We start from the raw sequence: 20,091 nt of genomic DNA on the forward strand, positions 1-20,091 counted from the left end.
AGCATTTGGAACGCTTGAACCCATCAAAGTAACTTCCTTATTAATTATGGAGTGGCCGGTCCCAGATTTGTGGTCGGTAGTATCTTTCAAGCAAAAGATGATAATGGATGTCCAAAACTCTTTGAAATACTCTAAAGCTTCTAGGTCTGTGGGCTTGAGCTGGTGTTTGCCTATTCATTGTTTGTGCACATTTTTAAAGAGTTTGGATTTGTGGAGACTAACACAATGCTTGTATGTAAAGATGCGCATTACGAGGAATTAGGAAGGCTTTTAGAAGAGGACTGGGGTTTTGTGGATGGCAAGCACAACGGGGACCGGTACCGTTGTAAGGGTGGAGCTTCAGGTATTGGAATGCGCTATTTGAAATCCCGCACCTCCTTGTACATACGATTTCACTATGATCATTGGATGTGCAAGCTTGGAGTGTGGACTCCCTTACAGAGTGTAGACGGCGCTATTGCAAGCTTTGACATTGCAGTGAAGATGCCCAACGATGCTTTGGAGGTAGTCCAAGTGAACAAGCATTGGACTCTCAGTAATGTTCGAGAACATTTGGTTATTATGGGTTTTGAGGCCCTTCAACAAGCACAATTTCGTTTACAAGGTCACAAGGTGAGAATCCTTCCACCACATTTTCAATACATCATGGTTTGTCGATCATTGGATGCTTATTGTAATGAATGTCCGCAGATTGGGAAGAGAATGGAAAACAAATTGAAGGTCGAGGAGGACTGGGGGATAGATGGAATTATGCTATCGATCTTATAACTTTGTAACTCTTGCAATTTTCATATTGATCCCCAGTGTAATCAACATGATTTGCTTCGACAAATCATGCCTTTGAATATAATTTTTTGCATTGGGATGAAAAATCATTTTTTGGTGAAAGTACCTTTTTTTTTAATGTCTTAAAAAAAGGGTACATTATAAAAGGGGGGCCACCTAACTCATTCACTATTTTCACTTTTGCAACTCTTGAGCTCCTCCACTCTCTATCCACACCCCAGGCTAAACATGGATGCAGCCACAGCCTCTGCATCTGTACCCACATCCACCCCTTTGTCACGCTTCATCCTCTTCCTCGAGGACACCAAATACAAAGGGAAGTTGGACCTCCACACCTTTTTTACTTGTCTCCCTGACCTTGACGCCACAGTTGCCCTTCACATGGATGCATTTGAGGATATTTCTGCATTCATGGAGGAGCACATCATAAAATATTCTATATCTATCCCCCCACATGCAGGGATCTGGGTGCCTTGCGATCTTTTGCGCTATATACACAAAGGTGATCGCCCATTCTCAAAGCGGTTGCAACGATTCCAAGAAATTGCAACCAATGCAGGCCATTACTTGGACGAGCAAGCCCTTGGGGTGTCAGCGCTCAAGAAGCGCAAGTTGGGGGTGGAGTACCTTTCTCGGCTCGCAACATTTATCTTCTTGGTGAGCGAGGAACCTGATTTGGAGGAGCTCCGCTTACCACACCTTCAAGTTGGGTCCTTTATCAAGGACACCAAGGAGCAGGAGGTTATCCCCATGAACCCTGGAGCGGAAGGAAAAGCACACCAGCTCGAGTACCCTAGGGGTATTGAGGAAGTGGTTGAGAAATCCATAGTTGCGGCTGGCCCTAGTGACACTCCAGTGCCACTACCACTGACAGATGTGGCTATCCCAGAGGTAGAAATTAGCCGCTTATCCTCAATGTTAGTGGATGGGGAGGAGTTTGTGTTCCTGCATGATTTGGAAAAAGCATTTGGCCTGCGCATGGATGAATGCTTGAGCGTGCTATGCAACAGCAGCAAATGTCCCTTAGACAATACGCGAGATGCCCTAGAAAGCAAGCTCTTGCCAGATGGGGACTCTGTTGCTAACACTATTGCAGTTGTATGTGCGGAGGTCCTGGCAGCAAAGAAGTTGCACGTGGCTGATGAAGATTTCCAAGCCACGCAAGCCAAGGTTGAGGCCGCTAGGATGCCTATGCCATCTGATGATCCAAAGCTTGTATCTGTGGTGCATGGGAGCATTGACTTCGATGCAAAGGGCAAAAAGGAGGAGGACGACAAGGAGCAGGAGGTAAACTATATCCTAATTTTCCTGTTACTATTTTATCCTTCGTTGTCTTTTTTCTCAACCTTCATCGGTTTATGACAGGATGTTGTGGAGGTTGATGATTTTGCTGCAAGGACGGGTAGCAAGCGGACGCACTTTGGACCTCAAGCTTCCCTTGCGCATTACCTCGGACAACTCCCCCCTGGTGATGTGGCCATTATCCATAATGAATTTACTCCCCAAGCCCATTTTATGACTTGGTCGTTAAAAGCTTTGAGCAAGTTTTTGTGTTTGAGTACCATTGCTCAAACTGCGCATCAAGTGTTCCTAGTGTGTAGATCCCTTGTATGCACAGCGTTTGGCACTGGCTTTCGTGGTAAAGTGCTTGCCCAGGTAGGGATACATGCTTCCATTGTCTCAACTGACCCAAATGCCATAGTGCAGTCCCTCTTGACTGGGGAGTTGACTTACGCGCAAAATAGGCGTCAGGAAATGGTCAAAAAAATTCTGAACTCCTCAGATACATGATGTAAAATCACCGTGCTAGAAGGAATAAAAAATATTTGAAATTGTCTCTCTATATTGAAAATTCTTTTCAATCTGATTTGTCAATCTTGAAAATTGTTTCAATTGGTGATATGAATTTTTTTTTGACTTTGTTATTTCAAGGTATGTAATTGCAGTCAATTTGAGTATAATTGTGATTTTTTAGTACCCTAGGGGGTTAGATTAGCCTATAAGGGGCAAAAAATGCCTGGCCACAAGGGCGCGCAAATGGCCCATCCATCAGTTTTGGATGGGCCATTTGCGCGCCCTTGTGGCCAGGCATTTTTTTGCCCCTTATAGGCCAATATACCCCCTAGGGTACTTAAAAAGCACAAATTTATTGCAATGGATTGGTTTTGCATCATTCATTCAAATGCAACCTTTTTATGGCAATTCCAGTATATGTTCACACTCAAGGACACTAGAAAAGCTCAAATCAATTATGAAATGAAGTTTCCAGCAAACTATCACTTGCTTTAGCTCTACCTACTACACCCTTGCACCAAAAAGTCAAATTACATTGGACACCTGGTTTCACAATATGTTATTTGTTTTGATATCCTATAAGGAATTCAAAGCTTGAAATGACCAAAAAAAGGTGTCCATAAGGATCCATATAAAATATTGATGCAAAACCAATAGGTTTTAGTAAATTTGGTTATTTTAAGTACCCTTGGGGGTAGATAAGCCTACAAGGGGCAGAAAACGGCCTGGCCACAAGGGCGCGCAAATGGCCCATCCATCAGCTTTGGATGGGCCATTTGCGCGCCCTTGTGGCCAGGCCTTTTTCTGCCCCTTGTAGGCTTATCTACCCTTAAGGGTACTTAAAATGCACAAATTTACTGAAATTGACTGCAATTACATACAGAACTTGAAATTACAAAGATAATAGACAGAGTAGACACAACTGTTGATCATATTGTCATTGGAAAGTCAAATCATTACAAAGATAAGGGTGTGCAATACAAAAAGAGGGGTAACTTCGGCTAATGCTCGAAGTCTCGTTAAACAGGGGTAACTTCGGCTAAAGAGGGGTAACTTACAAAAAGAGGGGTAAATTACAAAAAGAGGGGTAACTTCGGCTAAAGAGGGGTAACTTCGGCTAGTGCAATACAAAAAGAGGGGTAACTTCGGCTAATCCTTTGGCTGTATTGTCACTCGCTTTGCATGAATGGCACATAGGTTGGTATCTTCCAACACTGAAATGATGTGGGCCTCTACAGCTTCTTGAATAGCCTCTAGCGCTATTGCTTGCATTCTATACTGATTTCCATAGCTTTGAAGCACTTCCTTCAAAGTGCGAGCAAAGGGGGCACGTCGAATCAAGAGCTCCGTCGTCTTCTGGTAGTGGCGGATTTCTGCAAATGCCCTTGCTATTTTTCGACGCCATTGCGGTTGTCTTGGGGGCACTTGCACATTTGCTGGCGGGCGGCGTGTAGGCTTCTTGAAAAACTTAGACTTGCGTCTGTTTACATGCTTAGGGGCTGGTTCTGCAGCCTCTTCTGATTCTTCCTCTTCCCTTGGTTGCCGATCTTGTCGTGTGGGGAGAGCTCCGTTGCCTTGAGGCAATGTCTTCCACCCAACGGCCACCCGGTGTATGCGCGGTATTTTTTCTCGCAGCCATGGTGGCTCACTCTCTGATTCGGTGTCTATATTGACCACCCGAGTCCTGGATGGTCCTGCTTTTGATTGGGGGCGCGACGGCTGCTCCCTATCGGACTCTGATGTTTGCTGGCCCTCTACTTCTCTCCAGCGCTGGGCAGGTTGCTTCATTCTCTTTCTAGGTGTTATATCTTGAGGAGGTGGAGATTCAACAGTCCTTGATGACTCTCGTGCCCTACCACCATGCCCACTACCAGAAGAGTTCCTGGAACGCCCAGGTGTTCGTGGCCGTTTTCTTGTGCCTTTAAGCCATGACGGCTTCTCACATCCTTGGAGGGTGTTTTTGTTGGCAAGAGGATGCTTTTTCGCGGTTTGTTTGATGCGCGCCATTTTGTTGGTAAGAGCTCACCTGTTCTTAAGAAAGGAGTGATTTATGAGAGCATGCAATATTTATAAGGGCCCATTTAAAAAGGGCCCTGGTCACACTAATTTTTTAAAAAGAAGTATTATTTTTTAAATAAACATGTCGCTAAGAGTTGGACCCTGCGTTCACATTTAGTGACTCGCGCAGTATCCACTTTGATCCTTGTCGCACTCTGCATCGCCGCCATGCAGCATGCTTGGTGGGACCTTGCGACATTTGCCACTTGTTGCTATGGTCTTGACGACTCCATTTGCGCACTTCAATAGCAATCTTGGATTGTCGCGCATGCTCCATTGTGAGCTTACGAGCAAATGTTGTGTGAAAAACCTAGTTGAACATCTCCTCCAAATAATTGGATTGCACCATTCCACCACCATGTCGAGTATTTTTGAAGTACACTCCCCTTGCTCGATAATGGGACTTCTCCATGCCTTGAGTGCTAAAAATTTCAAGCGATCCATACTTGTGCATAAAAAATGCACCATGCACAAACAAGATATGCTGTTCACATGAGCAAACGATCCACATTAGTAAATAAAAACAATCCCTTGTAATGAATACACCATGAATGACTTACCATGTAATGTGTGATGTTATTTTCACCCCAAGAAAGGGTGAAGACCTTGGTAAAAGCCGCCAAAGCTTCTTGAAATGATTGTCGTTGTTCTTCTGTTGTGCTGTTAAGGCTCATAAGCTTGACCATTTTATCAAAATGGGCCCAAACTTGCTTGCGCTTGTTTGCAAGCTCGCCATTTGAATCATTGTCAGTAGTAGCTTTGCATAACTCCTTCCAAAGCTCCCAAAGGTTACCTGCCTGCTGGTTGGAGCTGCTTTGAGCATCATATCGACTTGGCTTTCCTTGGGAAACTTTCTTCAAAAAGTGTCTAGCTTTTTGTCCACTCATTGACACTTGTTGAGCAATTTCATGGGCCTCCCCTGTGTTCTTTGCAGCAACTATAGACACATTTCCACCATGACAGCCAATGGAATTCAAGAGTACCTCCACTCTTTCGATCGCTTCCTGGGACTTTTCCAACGGTTTCATTGTGAACGCATAGTCAATGTGGAGCTTCAATAGCCTATCAAAAATACGCATGAATGCGTGTAATGTACAAAAATGTACATTCGATAGAGGAAATCGAAAGATTGGATTCCAAGTGTGGTCCTTTTGATCACGGTCTGGGGCATTGAGCATGGGACATCTCAGAATAGACGCTTCCCATTCTCTACCTTCATCTCCGACATCATGACAATCTAACGCTTGTTCTCCATGCCCTTGCCATGGAAGCATGTAACTGGCCTTTGCAGTGCCCTTATGTGATTTTTGTCCATTAGGTTTGTACCCTCGAGTGCAAAATGGAGAAGGCATGAGAGAAGAAGCCCCTTGTCTGCAGCCAAGCAAACACTTTATGGTCTTCAAATCCCCACCTAAGTGCCACTCCACATCATAACTACCAAAGCCCTCAATCTCCAACTTCTGACCTGCAATTTGGGAGTGTATTACTTCTCTGATCTATGGAGTTCTCTCAAAAATCCGCGAAAGTACTCCATTGGTCTCTTTGGGCACCTCAATAGCACCCAACCACCAAATGTCTTTCTCTGATTGCACACTAAAAGATAGGGTGGGATATGGCTCGACTGAATCCCTTCGCTTGGTTTGCAGAAGGGCCTCGTTCATTAGAGTGACACTTAGCCTCTCTAACCTTCGGCCTTTCACTATTTGACACTCATCGAGTTTCAGCACAAAAGCGACTTTTGTGCCAAGCACTACAAAATAAATAGTGCTAAGACCTTAAACTTCAGCTTCTATGAAAAGAATAATACCAAAGAAAAAAGTAAAGTGTGTCACCTTCTTCAGGTAACTCGTAAAATCTAAGAATGGCTTCTTGAAGCCTTCTAAGATCCACGAAAATATTGTTCCACATTGTGTAAGGAAAGACCTTATTCGAAGGTCTTATGGATTGTTTCTTACCTTTTCCCCTTGTCTTTGTTGCGCACGTAGCATAAAGGGAAGTTGGCATTGTGTCCTCAATGTGTAGGTATGTCCCAATGCGGGAGAACACATCTTCGTTTGTGGCCTTCTTTGCGAGCTTGACCTTGTGAGGAACGGGAAATAGGTTTTCCACAATGCCATGTTCTTTGAGGGCATCCTTTAGGAGTTGAAAAATAGCCTGATAGGCTTTGGTGCTAATTCCAGCCTCATCACAAGCTTGTTGAACGTCATCATCATTAACCACATTTCTTAATTTACGCATAAGGTCCTTGGTGACTGCATCCTTAATGTACTTACCCCCAGGTGATTGTAAGATAGAAATAACGTCGTCGGTATTGAGACAACTAGTGAGAAGGTTGACTCGATTATCTTGGCTTGTTCCCCCGCATGCCTCCTTGATGAAGTTTCTAGCAACAAATAAACATAAATGTTAGAAAATAGTGTGAAGTAAGAATGCAACATGCAAGTAAAGACCAAATCACCTTGTGGCTGTAACTCGTCGTTTGCGTGCTCCTCCAGAATGTGCAAGAGTTTCAATGGGTGAATACGGGCGTTTGCATTCCCTTGCACCAAGGGGTGTTTCTTTCAAGTATGTGATGGTGTTGGTAAGCTTCTGGATGTGGGACTCCTTTTCTTGCATTTGTTGTTCAAGACTTTTAACTACCCTCTCCAAAGAGGCAACACTCTCTTGTAATGCCATCGTCTTGAGGTGAAGAGCTTGACATTCGTGCATCCACACATGCAAAGAAGCACCTGCACCCATACACAGCCGCTTGCAATAGCCTAACAAGCGTGCTTCTCCCCTCCCAAGAAATTGAAGAAATGTGGAAAGGTTATTAAACGGTGGATGGAAGCGGCTTATAGGATAGTAAGGGTACAAATGGCCATCCACCCAAATGTCAACATTGGTCTTACAAGCGGTGCGACGTTCTTGTGATGACCTTTGATCACCTTCACTAGTGGTCTTCGGTGCAAATGCCGTGGGTAAGCGAATATGTATGCTTTTGGTGTGCGGAGTACGTGGTGGTGGAAGCAAACCATTTGTGATGTTCGTGAGCACCATGGAAGCTGTTGCGTGAGGAAGCAAATGATGAAAAGATAGAGGGGGAAGGGTAGAGAGGCCGAGCAGGATGGGAGGAGAGAAGGAGGGAGGGAGGGGAGGGAGAGATTGGGGAGGAGAAGGAAGGTAGGGGCAGAGAGGGAGAGGAGAGGGAGAGGGAGAGAGGAGGGAGGAGGGAGGAGGAGGAGAGAACAAAATGTTTATTACTTTTTGGGGGAAAATATTTTTGAAAAAATGGACTTTCTAAGCTTGTCGGTTAAAAAATGGGTCAAAAAATGATTTTTGGATATGTATATATGTTGGGATGGAGTTTTAAGTATACAACAAATAAAAATGAATTTTTTTTAAAAAAGTCAAATTTTGACTCTTTTTGACCCACGGAATTGCTGATGTGGACACACCCCTATGCTTCCTTCACTTTAAAAAAAGCTAGAGAGAGAAAGCAGCCCTTTAGTGTTGAGCTTATATGTGAAGCTACTCAATATATAGAGAAGCCATATATTGAGTAGCTTCACATATAAGCTCAAAATCGATTTTGATCAGGAGAAAAATCGAAAACAAAAACGTACTGCTTTGATACCATGTTGAGAGAGAAGGAGAGAACACAGAAGTAGAACCCCAAAGTGTGTAGAATACACACATGAGATGATGTATATATAGAGGGGACCTGGGTGCCATATATAGAGAATCCATATATTGAGTAGCTTCACATATAAGCTCAACAGGTTAGTGTTAGTAGAGTTAGTATTAATTTACAAATGGAATTGGATATTTACAATGGGAGTATCCATGTAGGATACAAATAAGGAAGAAAAACTCTTAAGAGGGAAGAAAAGGTGGATTTCTTACAAGGTTGATGCTCCAAGTGTCTTGAGTAGGGCCAATTTTGACGCTTGTTGACGGTCCACTAGCTTTGACGGTACATTTTTTCTCCACTCTTGACCTTCCTTGAGAGACAAGGTAATTGAAGCTGAGTAATCAACCACCATGATGCTGTCTTTTAAGAGAAGAGGCTGAATTTTGTGGTTTTTTTGATAGATATGGGTAAATTGGAGGAGGAAAAATGAGACTAGGTGGTCAATTTTGGAATGGAATTGTATATGGGAGGTATGAGTTCACCATGGTTTCTCTTATTCTTCAAGGTTGAGGAGAAGGTGAGTAGGGTGCAGAGAGGAGTGGTGAGAGAGGTGGGGATGATGAGTGGAGAAGTGTGTGTGAAAGAGGAAAATGATAAAGTGGAAGAGAGAGTGTGGCTGCATAACATGGGAAAACTGGGGTCCACTAATAAAATCATAGCTCATAGCTCGTAGCTCAAACAAATATGAAAAAATTTGAGGAAAAAGTTCAGCCCACGAGCTACAACTTTTGTTTGTATTACCTTTTCAAATTCGGAGAGCAAGTGAACTTTAAAAATTCAGCAAAACCGACCGTTTTTTTCCACTGCACAAGGTCCTTGTGGGGTCCTTCTTTGGATGATTCTTTTGAATACCTCCAAGAGTGAGCCCTCCATAGTGCATGTATGCATGCCACCTACCCTTGACCTTATTTGGTAGGTCTATAATTGAAGTACAATTAAGAAAATCAAATATTGAGGGGTCTAAAAAATATGTACATGTCAAATATAAATAATATAAGTGGAAAAAATATAAAGGGGTCAAAAGAAATCTCTCTCATTATGAGGCTACCATAAAAAGATAAATATTTTTGGTGGTCTAATTTATGAGAGTAATAGAGAATATATGTAGGAAGGAAAAAATCACAATAGTGAGAAAAATATACACATAAATAGAACTAGTTTTTTTGGATTTTTGTTGGGATGGAGTTACACCAAAAATAAGAGAAGCTTGCATGAAATTCTTTTTATATGGAATAAAGAGTATGCAAAATGATAAGAAAAAATATGGTAATGGTGAGTCAATGTACATAGCATAAATAACACACCATAGGTAGAAATATTTAAATAAATACCAAAATAATTAAGAAAAATCTTTTTATTTAGGCCCTATATACAATGTAATATTTACACACAAATGGGCCATAATATACTTATATTTTTTATTTTTTTATTTTTTTGGCTCAACTAGCCCAATGACTAGCTAATTGAGGGTTTTCTAAGAAGATATGGGAAAAGTCCCGTGACTCACGCACGCCTATGTACAGTGAAATGGTAGGGATAGCCACAGTGTTTGGGTGATTTTGGTAGGGTGAGGTAACTCACTGTGGCAATTACAAAGAGCCGAAAAACGGCTATCAATAGCTAGCCCTAAGGTTTTTAATCTCCATTATCTAGCATTTCTCTTTGACAGACCATATCTCATTTGGGCCCATTAACTTTGGTCCTGAGTTGTCAGGACACCAACAAGGCCGGACTAGACAAGGCAGGGCCGGGCTAGGCGGTCTGGAATGGGGAGTCCAACTAGGGCAAAGGGCTACGAGCATGCCTATATAGAGGTTGGTTAAGTGGTGGACTCTCAGGCTCTAGTCACCCTTTTCTTACATTGGTATTAGAGAATGGTCTATTTTGGGCAAGAGGATGTGGAGCCACTGAGGGCTTTTTGCATGTGAAGAGCCGCCTCCTAAGGGAGGAGCCAAAAAGAGACAACATGTGTAGATTCACTTGTGCCAACGAGAGACGAGACCTCGACCTATGCCATATCGTGCGTGGCTCGGCTTCTCGGATGAGTGCTGCAACGAGGAGCATATCCCATCACTATAGTGACGCCCGGGACGCAGCGGCAAAGCATCTCTCTCTCTCCCTCGCCCTCGTGGCGCTACAGGTCACCATAGTCGACTGTGGGAAGCGTTTTTTCATACTAAAGGCACCCTAAGGCTTTTGGACTTGGGAAATTCTTCAATTAATTCAAGCAAGGGTGCATGCCTACCCGGGCACACACCCCATGCACACGATTTTTGATGGTTGTCGGCCAAGATTCGTCATAAGCATCAGCACGGAGCCACGAACTTCTTTAGTAAGCCATCACTGCTTGGAAAATTGTCAAAAGTTCAGAAATTGCAGAAATTGGTAGTGGTTAAATTTCGACGGAGTTGAAATTTCTGAACAAATTATCTATTGCACCTTCTTCCTTCAGGAAGATTACGTCGTCTATGATATTTCAAAGCAAACAATTATGTCTCAAGCAGTACAACTTTTTGTCGACATCTTCAAGCCTAATTGATTCAACTATCAAGAGCTTGTGGAGTTCCATATACGGCGAACTACTCTCGATTTTGACGGAGTTAGCACGACTACTTTACTTTGCGAGTGCTCTCAATATCATGCATTTTTTTTACTGAGTACTTCTTTCACCGCACTGTGTAGCCATGGATTCGGATATCAATATGACATTCGATTTTGACCAAGTACTCTTGATCCTACCAATGATGGCCTGCGGCCGGATCCTCTCAAGGAGGGTACCCGCGACGCAAATGGCAGGAGAAAATACTTATGAATTTCTCATACTCAAGAATTTCGTGCACTTCAAACACGCATGAAAGTCATGGATGAAAATTTTAAAGCTTTAAATGAAAATGTTATTAAGAAACCCCACATTAGTAATTCAATTAATGCATCAGCAGTCTAAGAGTCATGCTAACATCCACATGCATGAGCATGTTGGCACACAAGGGCAAGGCCCAACTACAGATACATTTCATACTCTCACTGCCAAAGAGATGGATGACTTGTTAAACAACTTTAAACCACTAGTATTTAAGGGAGAAGACCGAGACCACAATAAGGATGCAGTGAATATCTTGCTCAGCAAGTGGGATGGAATTCACGCTTTACGACGTACTCTGAACACACTCAGAGATCTGCAGACAAGCTTAACTCTGAAAGGCAAGTCCTACAAATGGTGAATGTCTCTCAAGGAGAAGAACATCATACCACAAAGTTGGGCAGCTTTTGAAGCAATGTTTAGCAAGGAATTTTTGCGTACAAACGAGGCCGATCGGAATTGGATGGCTTGGGACACATGTTCCATGCGCCAATACCCATCACTCCTTGAATATATCTCTCACTATCGGGATGTTATCCTCAAGTTGGAAGGCTTGGATACCTTTACATAAGTACGGCCGGTAATCGTGTTGCCTGACCCTTGTTTGGGCAGTAGTTTAACACTTGTGAGAAGGGGTTCCATAATTAGTGCTCATCCTCTTTCTCATTCAGTCAATATAATTAGCACTCGTCGATGCTCACCCTATCTCTAGCAGTATTTAATAGATTTAGAACTTGGCTATGTGTATTTGTGCACTTTTCGTAGTCTTTCTCTGCAAACTATCTGGACGTTGCTATTATACACAACTTAAGGATTACCATTGGTGCTTGTCCTACTACAAGCGAGCAACACGATGAAGGAAGCAGGTTTCCCTTGGCTACAATATGATGTAGCGATTGATAATGGTCTGCAGCAAGTCAAACGATGTCGGCATGGAAGCTTATAAGCCAAGTAGCAAGCTCATACATGTGCAGCAACATGGTGTAGGAAGCAAGTTTTCCTTGGCTAGAATAAGGATGCAATAAGCCAGTACCACTACTTGTCTGCTTAAATTTAAACTATCTTTTGCTCTTCCGCTTGCCACTTTGGGCAACAAATCCTATTCACTTCAGATGGCGCTTCCATATTTATAGCTATTCATGACTTTCCTAAGCACAATTTGGCACTGACTGGGCTCAAAACAGAGACATCAGAGTGATTTTTATAAGCCCGAGTTGCACGCGTATAGGGAGGCGATTTGTAGAAGGCTGTGAGATTTTCCTGGGCACAAAACAGAGTTATCAGAGTGATGTGATCTACGATGCTTCACAACATCGTCTACAACCGCCGGCCCCAATCGGAAACACATCGCAAAATATTGATATTTCTACCTTGCTACTTTATGCTATTTTAAGAAAAAATATTGCTATTTAAGAATTTGGTTGTAAATAGCGTTGCCATATTTCATGGTGTAGCACAAGTTGCTTTTCTTTGCTTTGATTACATCACCAGCATGTTCTATTTATGTATAGATTTTCTCATAAGTATTAAATGGATATTGATAGCGGGAAAAACAGCAGTGCAATCGAGTGGCCTCTGTACTCGTGCACACTCCACAAACCACGCCTCATGCAAACAAGCAAAGAACAAAACAAAGGGGGCACCACCCTAAATTAAGAGGTTTAGGGACCTCACACATAGTGCACATAGGCAAGTGAGACTTGTGGCATTATGATGGCATCAAAACATATGGCAAAACACATAGAAACGAAGCTTAGGGACCTGATGTAGCATATATATACACAAGACATCAGCTTAACAATACAACGGCATCTGATCATACATAACAAGGATATAGAGAAGCAAGCCAAGGATGGCATAATCCCTTGTCAAAAACAATCAACCCAGCAAGTACGTATGATCCTACTAGCAACACATCAATACCTTAGAGAATGATGGCGAGGATGGTGGCCATGGAGCATGAGAGAAGACTCCTTATTTAGGTTTTAGGGCTAGTAATGTAGCATACTAGAGGGAGAGAGAGTAGAGCTCCATCCATAGCTCCTCGTTGTGAGCAATGTCGTCATAGCTTCATTGCTTGGTGAAGGGGGTGAAGTGTTGGTTTTGAGTGAGAGAAGGCCTCCTTATATAGGTTTCTGAGAGGGTTTAGGATTAGGGATAAACGTGCTTAAATCCGCTGATTGGGGTTACTTTTTGCTTAGGGTGGTCAACAGATTGAGGTCACCTAATATGTCACCATCAAGATATTCTTTAGAGTGATGTGAGAGGGGACGGTAAATGCTGATTTTTCTGATTGTGACACATGGGGATAAGGCCTTGACCAGCATTTAAGAGCAGGTAAGGTGGCTGTTGAAACTAGAGGTTCTGCACATGTCAGGGGGGGACCTGCTGGGTCCTCCTGAATATCAAATTCTCTAAAAATCCTCAACCATGGCTTCTTTTGACATGTGTTCTTTGAAAAAATCAGCATGTCTCTTTTCAACTCAAAAGTCTTTATCCCTGTTGACTCACCTTTACCATAAGATTTTCCCCTTTTCTCCTCCTGTAACTGCATTGTTGATGCCCAATCACTGCTTCTAGTAACAGTGAACTGTTACCTACCAAATACTTATGGTGCAGTAAAAAATATTTATCATGGGTAAAAAAGTTACTGTAGGTAAAAAGTGATTTGTATTTACCATGTAGGTGAAAAATATTTACTGTGGTAAAAAATATTTAGTGTCGGTAAAAAAGTGAAAACGGAGTATGCTGTGCTGTGAGTCCACACGAACATCCTCGTGTAAATTTCACTAGAAATTCACACCTAGAATGGGCTATTCTGTAAGATATAGGTTGTAGGCATGCATAAGAGCTCGTTCCCACGTATCTTCTGTCCATGGCACTTTTTACTCTTTGGTGCTTGTGAAGTAGATTTTTCTTCTCTTTCGAGATCCCTTGGACTAGAGTATCCTCATCTCCCCAACAACTGACTGTGCGTTTATTGCATCTTCAGAAGGGGTCCTAAAAACCATGCATCCTATAGCCCTCCCCCTTGAGCTAGAGGTATTTGATGCCTCTAGCTGTAGGTTGTGCTTCAATAGGGTTCTCTTGAATACTTACCCACCTGGTACCAATTGAATTTGCCATGTTACTGCTTTCTTGGCTGATGCACCCTGTTTAGTCCTTTCTGATGAATAATTGTATCCATCCATGACTAACAACTTGTCTCCTAGACCCTTGAAATCCATACCCCATCCATTGTCAATATCCGCTTTCACTGGTAGCATTCTCTTTTTTTCTTTTTTTCTTCTCTTTTTTTCCTTCTTTTTTTTTTTTTTTCTTTTGGAACGACTATGTACATGATTGTTACCTTAGTTGGAGCTCGAATATGATGAGCTCTCCTCTGAACCATCCTTAGCATTGATTTCACCAGCATATGGCTGTGAAAGACGACATTGGTAGGCCTTCAATCGCCAACCATTTACCGGGGTCTGATGTACCTTACCATCTAGGTCACCTAGTTGGTAACTACCATTTGAGTGTTGAGATGTAGAGAGAAAGAGAGAGAGACGAGACAAGAGACACACCATATATGGTGAAGGCCGCAATTGAGAATGAGAGAGATATGAGTACTGCGTTCTGTCAACGATAAACGTAAGAAGGATGCTCAAGGAACGTCCAAAGATGTGAGAGACGTCACCCAAAAAAGACAGGGTAAAGGAGACGTTAATAATAAACGAGTCCTCAAAATAGAGTGGCGTGAGACGCAAGATTGACGGCCATAATACGAATAGCAAAAAGCTAAATCTTCTCGAAAAAGTTAATGCCAAAATAAGAAAAACGATCGCGGACGCTTCACGAAGAAGTAGGACGAAGAAAGCTGCGTCAAGCTCTATTGCAGTAAAAACAACATAACTTTCTGCTGCGAACTCCGATTGACGCAAACCTAGAACTCAAATCTAAGAGCTCGAGGAGACGAACAAGTTTTGGATGAAAAGTGCCATTGCGCTATGCTCCATTGCTCTTTTCCCGTTTCTCCAAATTTTGAACAGAACAGCAAGAAAAATTGAGATGAAGTTCAGGGTGTCATTAACAAGAAAACGTAATCAACGATTAGATTGATTATAAATAAACGCCACATAAAACACTAATCATATTCTTCTTTACACAAAACAACCATAGTTAACAAGAATCAACGCTCAAAAATAAAATTTGTAACAATTTTGAATCTTACATGCGAATCGCATACACATACTGTTGTCACCATGAATTGAATCGGCGCGTAATCGTTACCGCTCTGATACCATGTTGAGATGTAGAGAGAAAGAGAGAGAGACAAGACAAGAGACACACCATATACGCTCCCAAAGACTGATTCATATTGAGGACAAGATACAAATATATAGGTGAGACCAAGTTCAGTGCAGCAGAAAGTTATGCTGTTTTTACTGCAATAGAGCTTGACGCAGCTTTCTTCGTCCTACTTCTTCGTGAAGCGTCCGCGATCATTTTTCTTATTTTGGCGTTAACTTTTTCTCTCTACATCTCAACATGTTGGAGCTATATATGGCTCACTCTAATGAACTTGGTCTCACCTATATATTTGTATCTTGTCCTCAATATGAATCAGTCTTTGGGAGCGTATATGGTGTGTCTCTTGTCTTGTCTCTCTCTCTTTCTCTCTACATCTCAACATTGAGAACCTCTGTATCACTACAAAAGGGCCTTCCCACTTAAGCAAGAACTTACCATCCTTCCTGCGATCAAAGCGATTGTCGTATCTGAGCACTAAAGAACCTTCCTTGATACCTTTCTTGACAAGGTTGCGATTGAACTTCTTTCGTTTCTTCTCTGCCTGGGCTGCATAGTACTTCACTGCTGACTCTCGATCTAGCCCTAACCTCTCCAAATCGATGATTCTTCCTTCCACCTGCTTCTCTTGACTATCCTCTTGATGTGCTTTTAGAACTCGGAGGCTCGCTAGCTCCACTTCTATAGGCAATAGTGCCTCTTGCCCATAAACCAAGTGAAAAGGTGTATACCCCAAGGATGTTTTAAAGGATGTTCTGTAGGCCCAAAGTGCTACATCTAGGTGTTTGTCCCATGCCTTAGGATGCAAATGCACTTGCTTAGTGATGATTTTACATATAAGACCATTTACCTTTTCCACAAGACCATTGCACTGAGGGTAGTATGGTGTAGAGTGCCTGCGGTTGATTTTTAACTTGCTCATCAAACGCCCGACTAAATCAGCTCGAAATCCCGGTCCCCTATCCGAGAGAATCTCCAAAGGTGTGCCAAAACGGCAAAAAATGCATTCAAAAATGAAATCACTCACGTCCTTGGCTGTGATGCGCTTTGTGGGACGAGCTTCTGCCCATCTGGTCATGTACTCCACCCCCATAATGATGTATTCCTTCCATGATTGAGTGCAAGGTAGTGGCCCTATTGCATCTATCCCCCATTTTTCAAATGGCCCATAGGTTTTGATTGGATGCTGATTTTCATGGGTAAGACGCCTTGGTCCAGCTTTTTGGCAAACCTCACATGTGCGGCACCAATGTTGTACATCTCGATGGAGGCTTGGCCACGTGAACCCTGCTTGTAAAATCTTTCTGCTAGTAATCTCTTGTGCAAAGTGTCCACCACACACACCTTCATGACAACTAAACAAAATATCCTTTATCTCTTGGGATGCAGGAACTCTCCTTAAGACAGCATCTTTCCCTCTACAATACAAGTCCTCATTCACTAAGCTATAGGTGGTAGCCTTTTTTGCCAACCACCTACGTTCACTTTTACTCATACCAGAGGGTGCTTCACAATGCTCAAGAAAGTAAAGTAAATCATGCAGCTCCTCCTTTCCCTGGTATAAAGGACTTTTCACAAGGATAGCACCTACTATGAGAGTTTGTAGTTCTTCACCTGCTAAGGCATCTGCTTCTCAATTTTGATCTCTAGGTACAAAGTGAACTCGAACTTCTTTAAAACCCTTCAACAAGGCCTTTGCTTCCCTCATCTTAACAGACAATTTGTCATTTTTACAGGCCCATACACCAACCATTTGCTTAACAATCAACATGGAGTCACCAAAAGCATTTAGCTTTGTGATGCCCTAAGAAAGACAACATTGAAACCCTAAAACAAGGGCATGGTACTCTGCCTCATTGTTAGAATGAACCTCTTTTAGATGAAACCCTTTTGCAAAGATCTTCTCCTTCTCTGGACCTAATATTATTATGCCTGCTGATGCCTTGTCTTTGGTCCTCTTGTAAGCCCCATCAAAATAGAGACTGTGTGCTCCCAGTAGAACTTCAGGCTCCGGGATAGGCGGTACCTTACTAGGTGCCTCTTTCTTGGCCTTCTCATAACACCTTTGTGTGAGGACATCTGCCAAACAAGCACGGATGGAATCCTCTACTTATAGTGTGTAGTCAAACTCTTGAAGCTGCACCACCCACTTTGCTATTCTTTGAGACAATTCCATGTGTTGTAGGGCATATGGAAAAACCTCCTCAGTTGTGATCACCACAAATTGTCTCGGAAGTAAGTAAGCCCGAAACTTCTCCACTGCAAACTTAAGAGCTAGCACCAATAGCTCAGTTGCGCTGAAACCCTTTTCAGCAGCTGTCATCACTCTACTAGAGAAGTAGACTGGTCTCATGAGAGATGTCTTTGGGTCTTTTTGCATCAAGACAGCTCCTAGAGCTTCTGGACCTACAGTAGGATTTACGTAGAATAATTCACCCCATGTGGGTTGTAGGACGACAGGCAATGAGCTCAAAATGGTTTTAACTTCTTGAAAGCACCTTTCACCCTCCTCACTCCATGTCAATGTAGTGTGTTTAGTGAGCTGCTGCAAAGGATAGATTGCCTGAGAATGGAGATGTATGAATCGTCCCATGTAGCGAACCTTTTGAATGAAGGAGACTAGTTGCTTCACGTTTGAAGGAGTAGGTAAAGTTAACAATGTCTTTACCTTTTCAGGGTCAGCCTCAATACCATCTTGAGACACAACATGGCCTAGTAGAGTGACCTTGCTCTCACCTATGTGGCACTTGTCTTTATTCAATTGCCCACCCAATTGGGCCAGACGGGTGAAACCTTCATCAACCTTGGACAGATGTCCTTCCCTAGAGCTGTAAATGCAAAAATCATCAATGAAGACTCGTATGGACTTACCAAAGTAAGGTTGAAACACCAAGTTCATAAACCTCTGGAAAGTAGCTGGGGCATTAGTTAAACCAAAAGGCATAACTCTATAAGCAAAACACCCCCAAGGTGTTATGAAGGTAGTCTTTCTTTGGTCTTCATCTGCAATTCTAATTTGGAAGTAGCCTGAGTACCCATCACACACTGTGTACCTTTCATGACTAGCCACTTCATTTAGTATTTCATCTTGAAAAGGCAAAGGAAAATGGTCCCTTTTTGTGGCTGCGTTTAGAGGCTTGTAATCCACACATACCCTCCACTTCCCATTTTTCTTTGGTGCTACCACAACTGGAGACACCCACTCAGAATCTTCCACTGGGTAGATAAATCCTGCCTTGAGTGATCTTTTTACTTCTTTTAAGAGTGCATCTTGTTGCACTAGCCCTAATCTCCTTAGCCTTTGCACTACTAGTTTGGCACCTTCCTTTAATTGGATATGGTGTTCGGTTACGGTCACTCCTTTAATGTGCTCGTAATCAGTTATAAAGAGGCCAGCATGCTTCTTTAGTACTTGCAAATAGGGTTCTCTCTCTTCTTCTAGTAGGTCCTTAGCTAGCATCTCCTCTAAGCCTGTGGCTTCTTCCTTGTTTAGAGAGTCTTGACCACCTTCTCCTTCTGGGTTTCGCAGTATTATACCCATGACTTCCAAAGAGCTAGCATCCTCCTCAGATGACTCATCCTCAGATGAAGAGCAGCTGCTTGTGCTCCATTCATCCATAGAAGTCTCCATCTCTAGGTCTTGTTGTCTACCCTGCTTCATGTCATACACAATTTTTTGTTGCTTGCCACCTACCTTATGATTTGGTCGCAACTCAAGGGAACCTGTCTCCCAATCTTGCCTAGCTTTCATAGCCATAAGCCAAGGTCTTCCAAGGATTAGCGGATAGCCCTCCCCCTTAGTTGGGATCACATAAGCATCAATTGAGATTGCCACACCAAAAGCTGAAACCTTCACTCCATTAACCTTTCCCACACAAGCCACCCTTACATTATTTGCCATCTTAGCTTGTAAAGAAGTTTGCTCGTTTACTTCCAAACCCAACATGTGCATTAATTTCTCTGTCATAACACAAATCTCGGCTCCACCATCTACGTACACATTGGAGAATCGCCGACTCTTAATCTCTGCATCAATGACTGGCACGATATACTTCATGCCTCTTGCACTAATAGACCCAACTGACTTTGCCTTAGCCCTCCTGGTGCTGACCATCTTAGACCAGGTTCTACGCATCTTTGGGGAAAGGTGGAGGAGTTGCTGCCATGAAATCTTTGGTCCTTGCTTACTCACATCTACTACCAGGTCATAAGGTATGGATCCTACCCCAAGTGGAAAGTCTTCTACTCCTATGTGCCTCCTTGACCTACTCTTCCTTTTCTTGTCTCCTATCACTTAGGAGGAACCCTCATTCCCTTTATCCTGCTCTGAAGCTTCCATTTCATCAGTTCTTTGTCTCCTAACTCTCTTTATTGGCATGGCAACAACTTCCTCCATTTTTTCTTTCCCTTTATCCTTACCATTGTCAAGACTTATGACAGAGACAGCCCTGTCCTCCCCTCCCGATGGTAGTGGAGGGATCTCTGCTGGTGCTTGTGGTGGTGGAGGAGGGGGTCTCAATATTTGGATTGGTGGAGCCACGTGTGCATTTTGTCCATTTAGTGGCCTAGCTCGAGGAGGGGTGACTTGCTGGCGAGGAGGCCGTATTTGATTACCATTTCCTTGATAGCA

The 20,091-nt window shown here is 42.8% G+C and overlaps 1 protein-coding gene across 1 annotated transcript in view; it reads right to left on the reverse strand.

Annotated features, from left to right (window-relative positions):
* Nucleotides 1–3,729: 3,729 nt before the first annotated feature.
* The window catches only part of LOC147420317 (uncharacterized), a 61,271-nt gene continuing 44,909 nt past the window's right edge, over nt 3,730–20,091 (reverse strand). Inside the window, exon 2 of the mRNA XM_086504507.1 lies at nt 3,730–4,244. Coding sequence (XP_086360633.1) covers nt 3,730–4,244 — 515 coding nt within the window. The remainder of the gene's footprint in view (nt 4,245–20,091) is intronic.

The sequence above is a fragment of the Adiantum capillus-veneris genome, chromosome 28 (assembly GCF_014529385.1).
Source record: "Adiantum capillus-veneris isolate H3 chromosome 28, ASM1452938v2, whole genome shotgun sequence".
Classification (NCBI taxonomy): Eukaryota; Viridiplantae; Streptophyta; class Polypodiopsida; order Polypodiales; family Pteridaceae; genus Adiantum; species Adiantum capillus-veneris.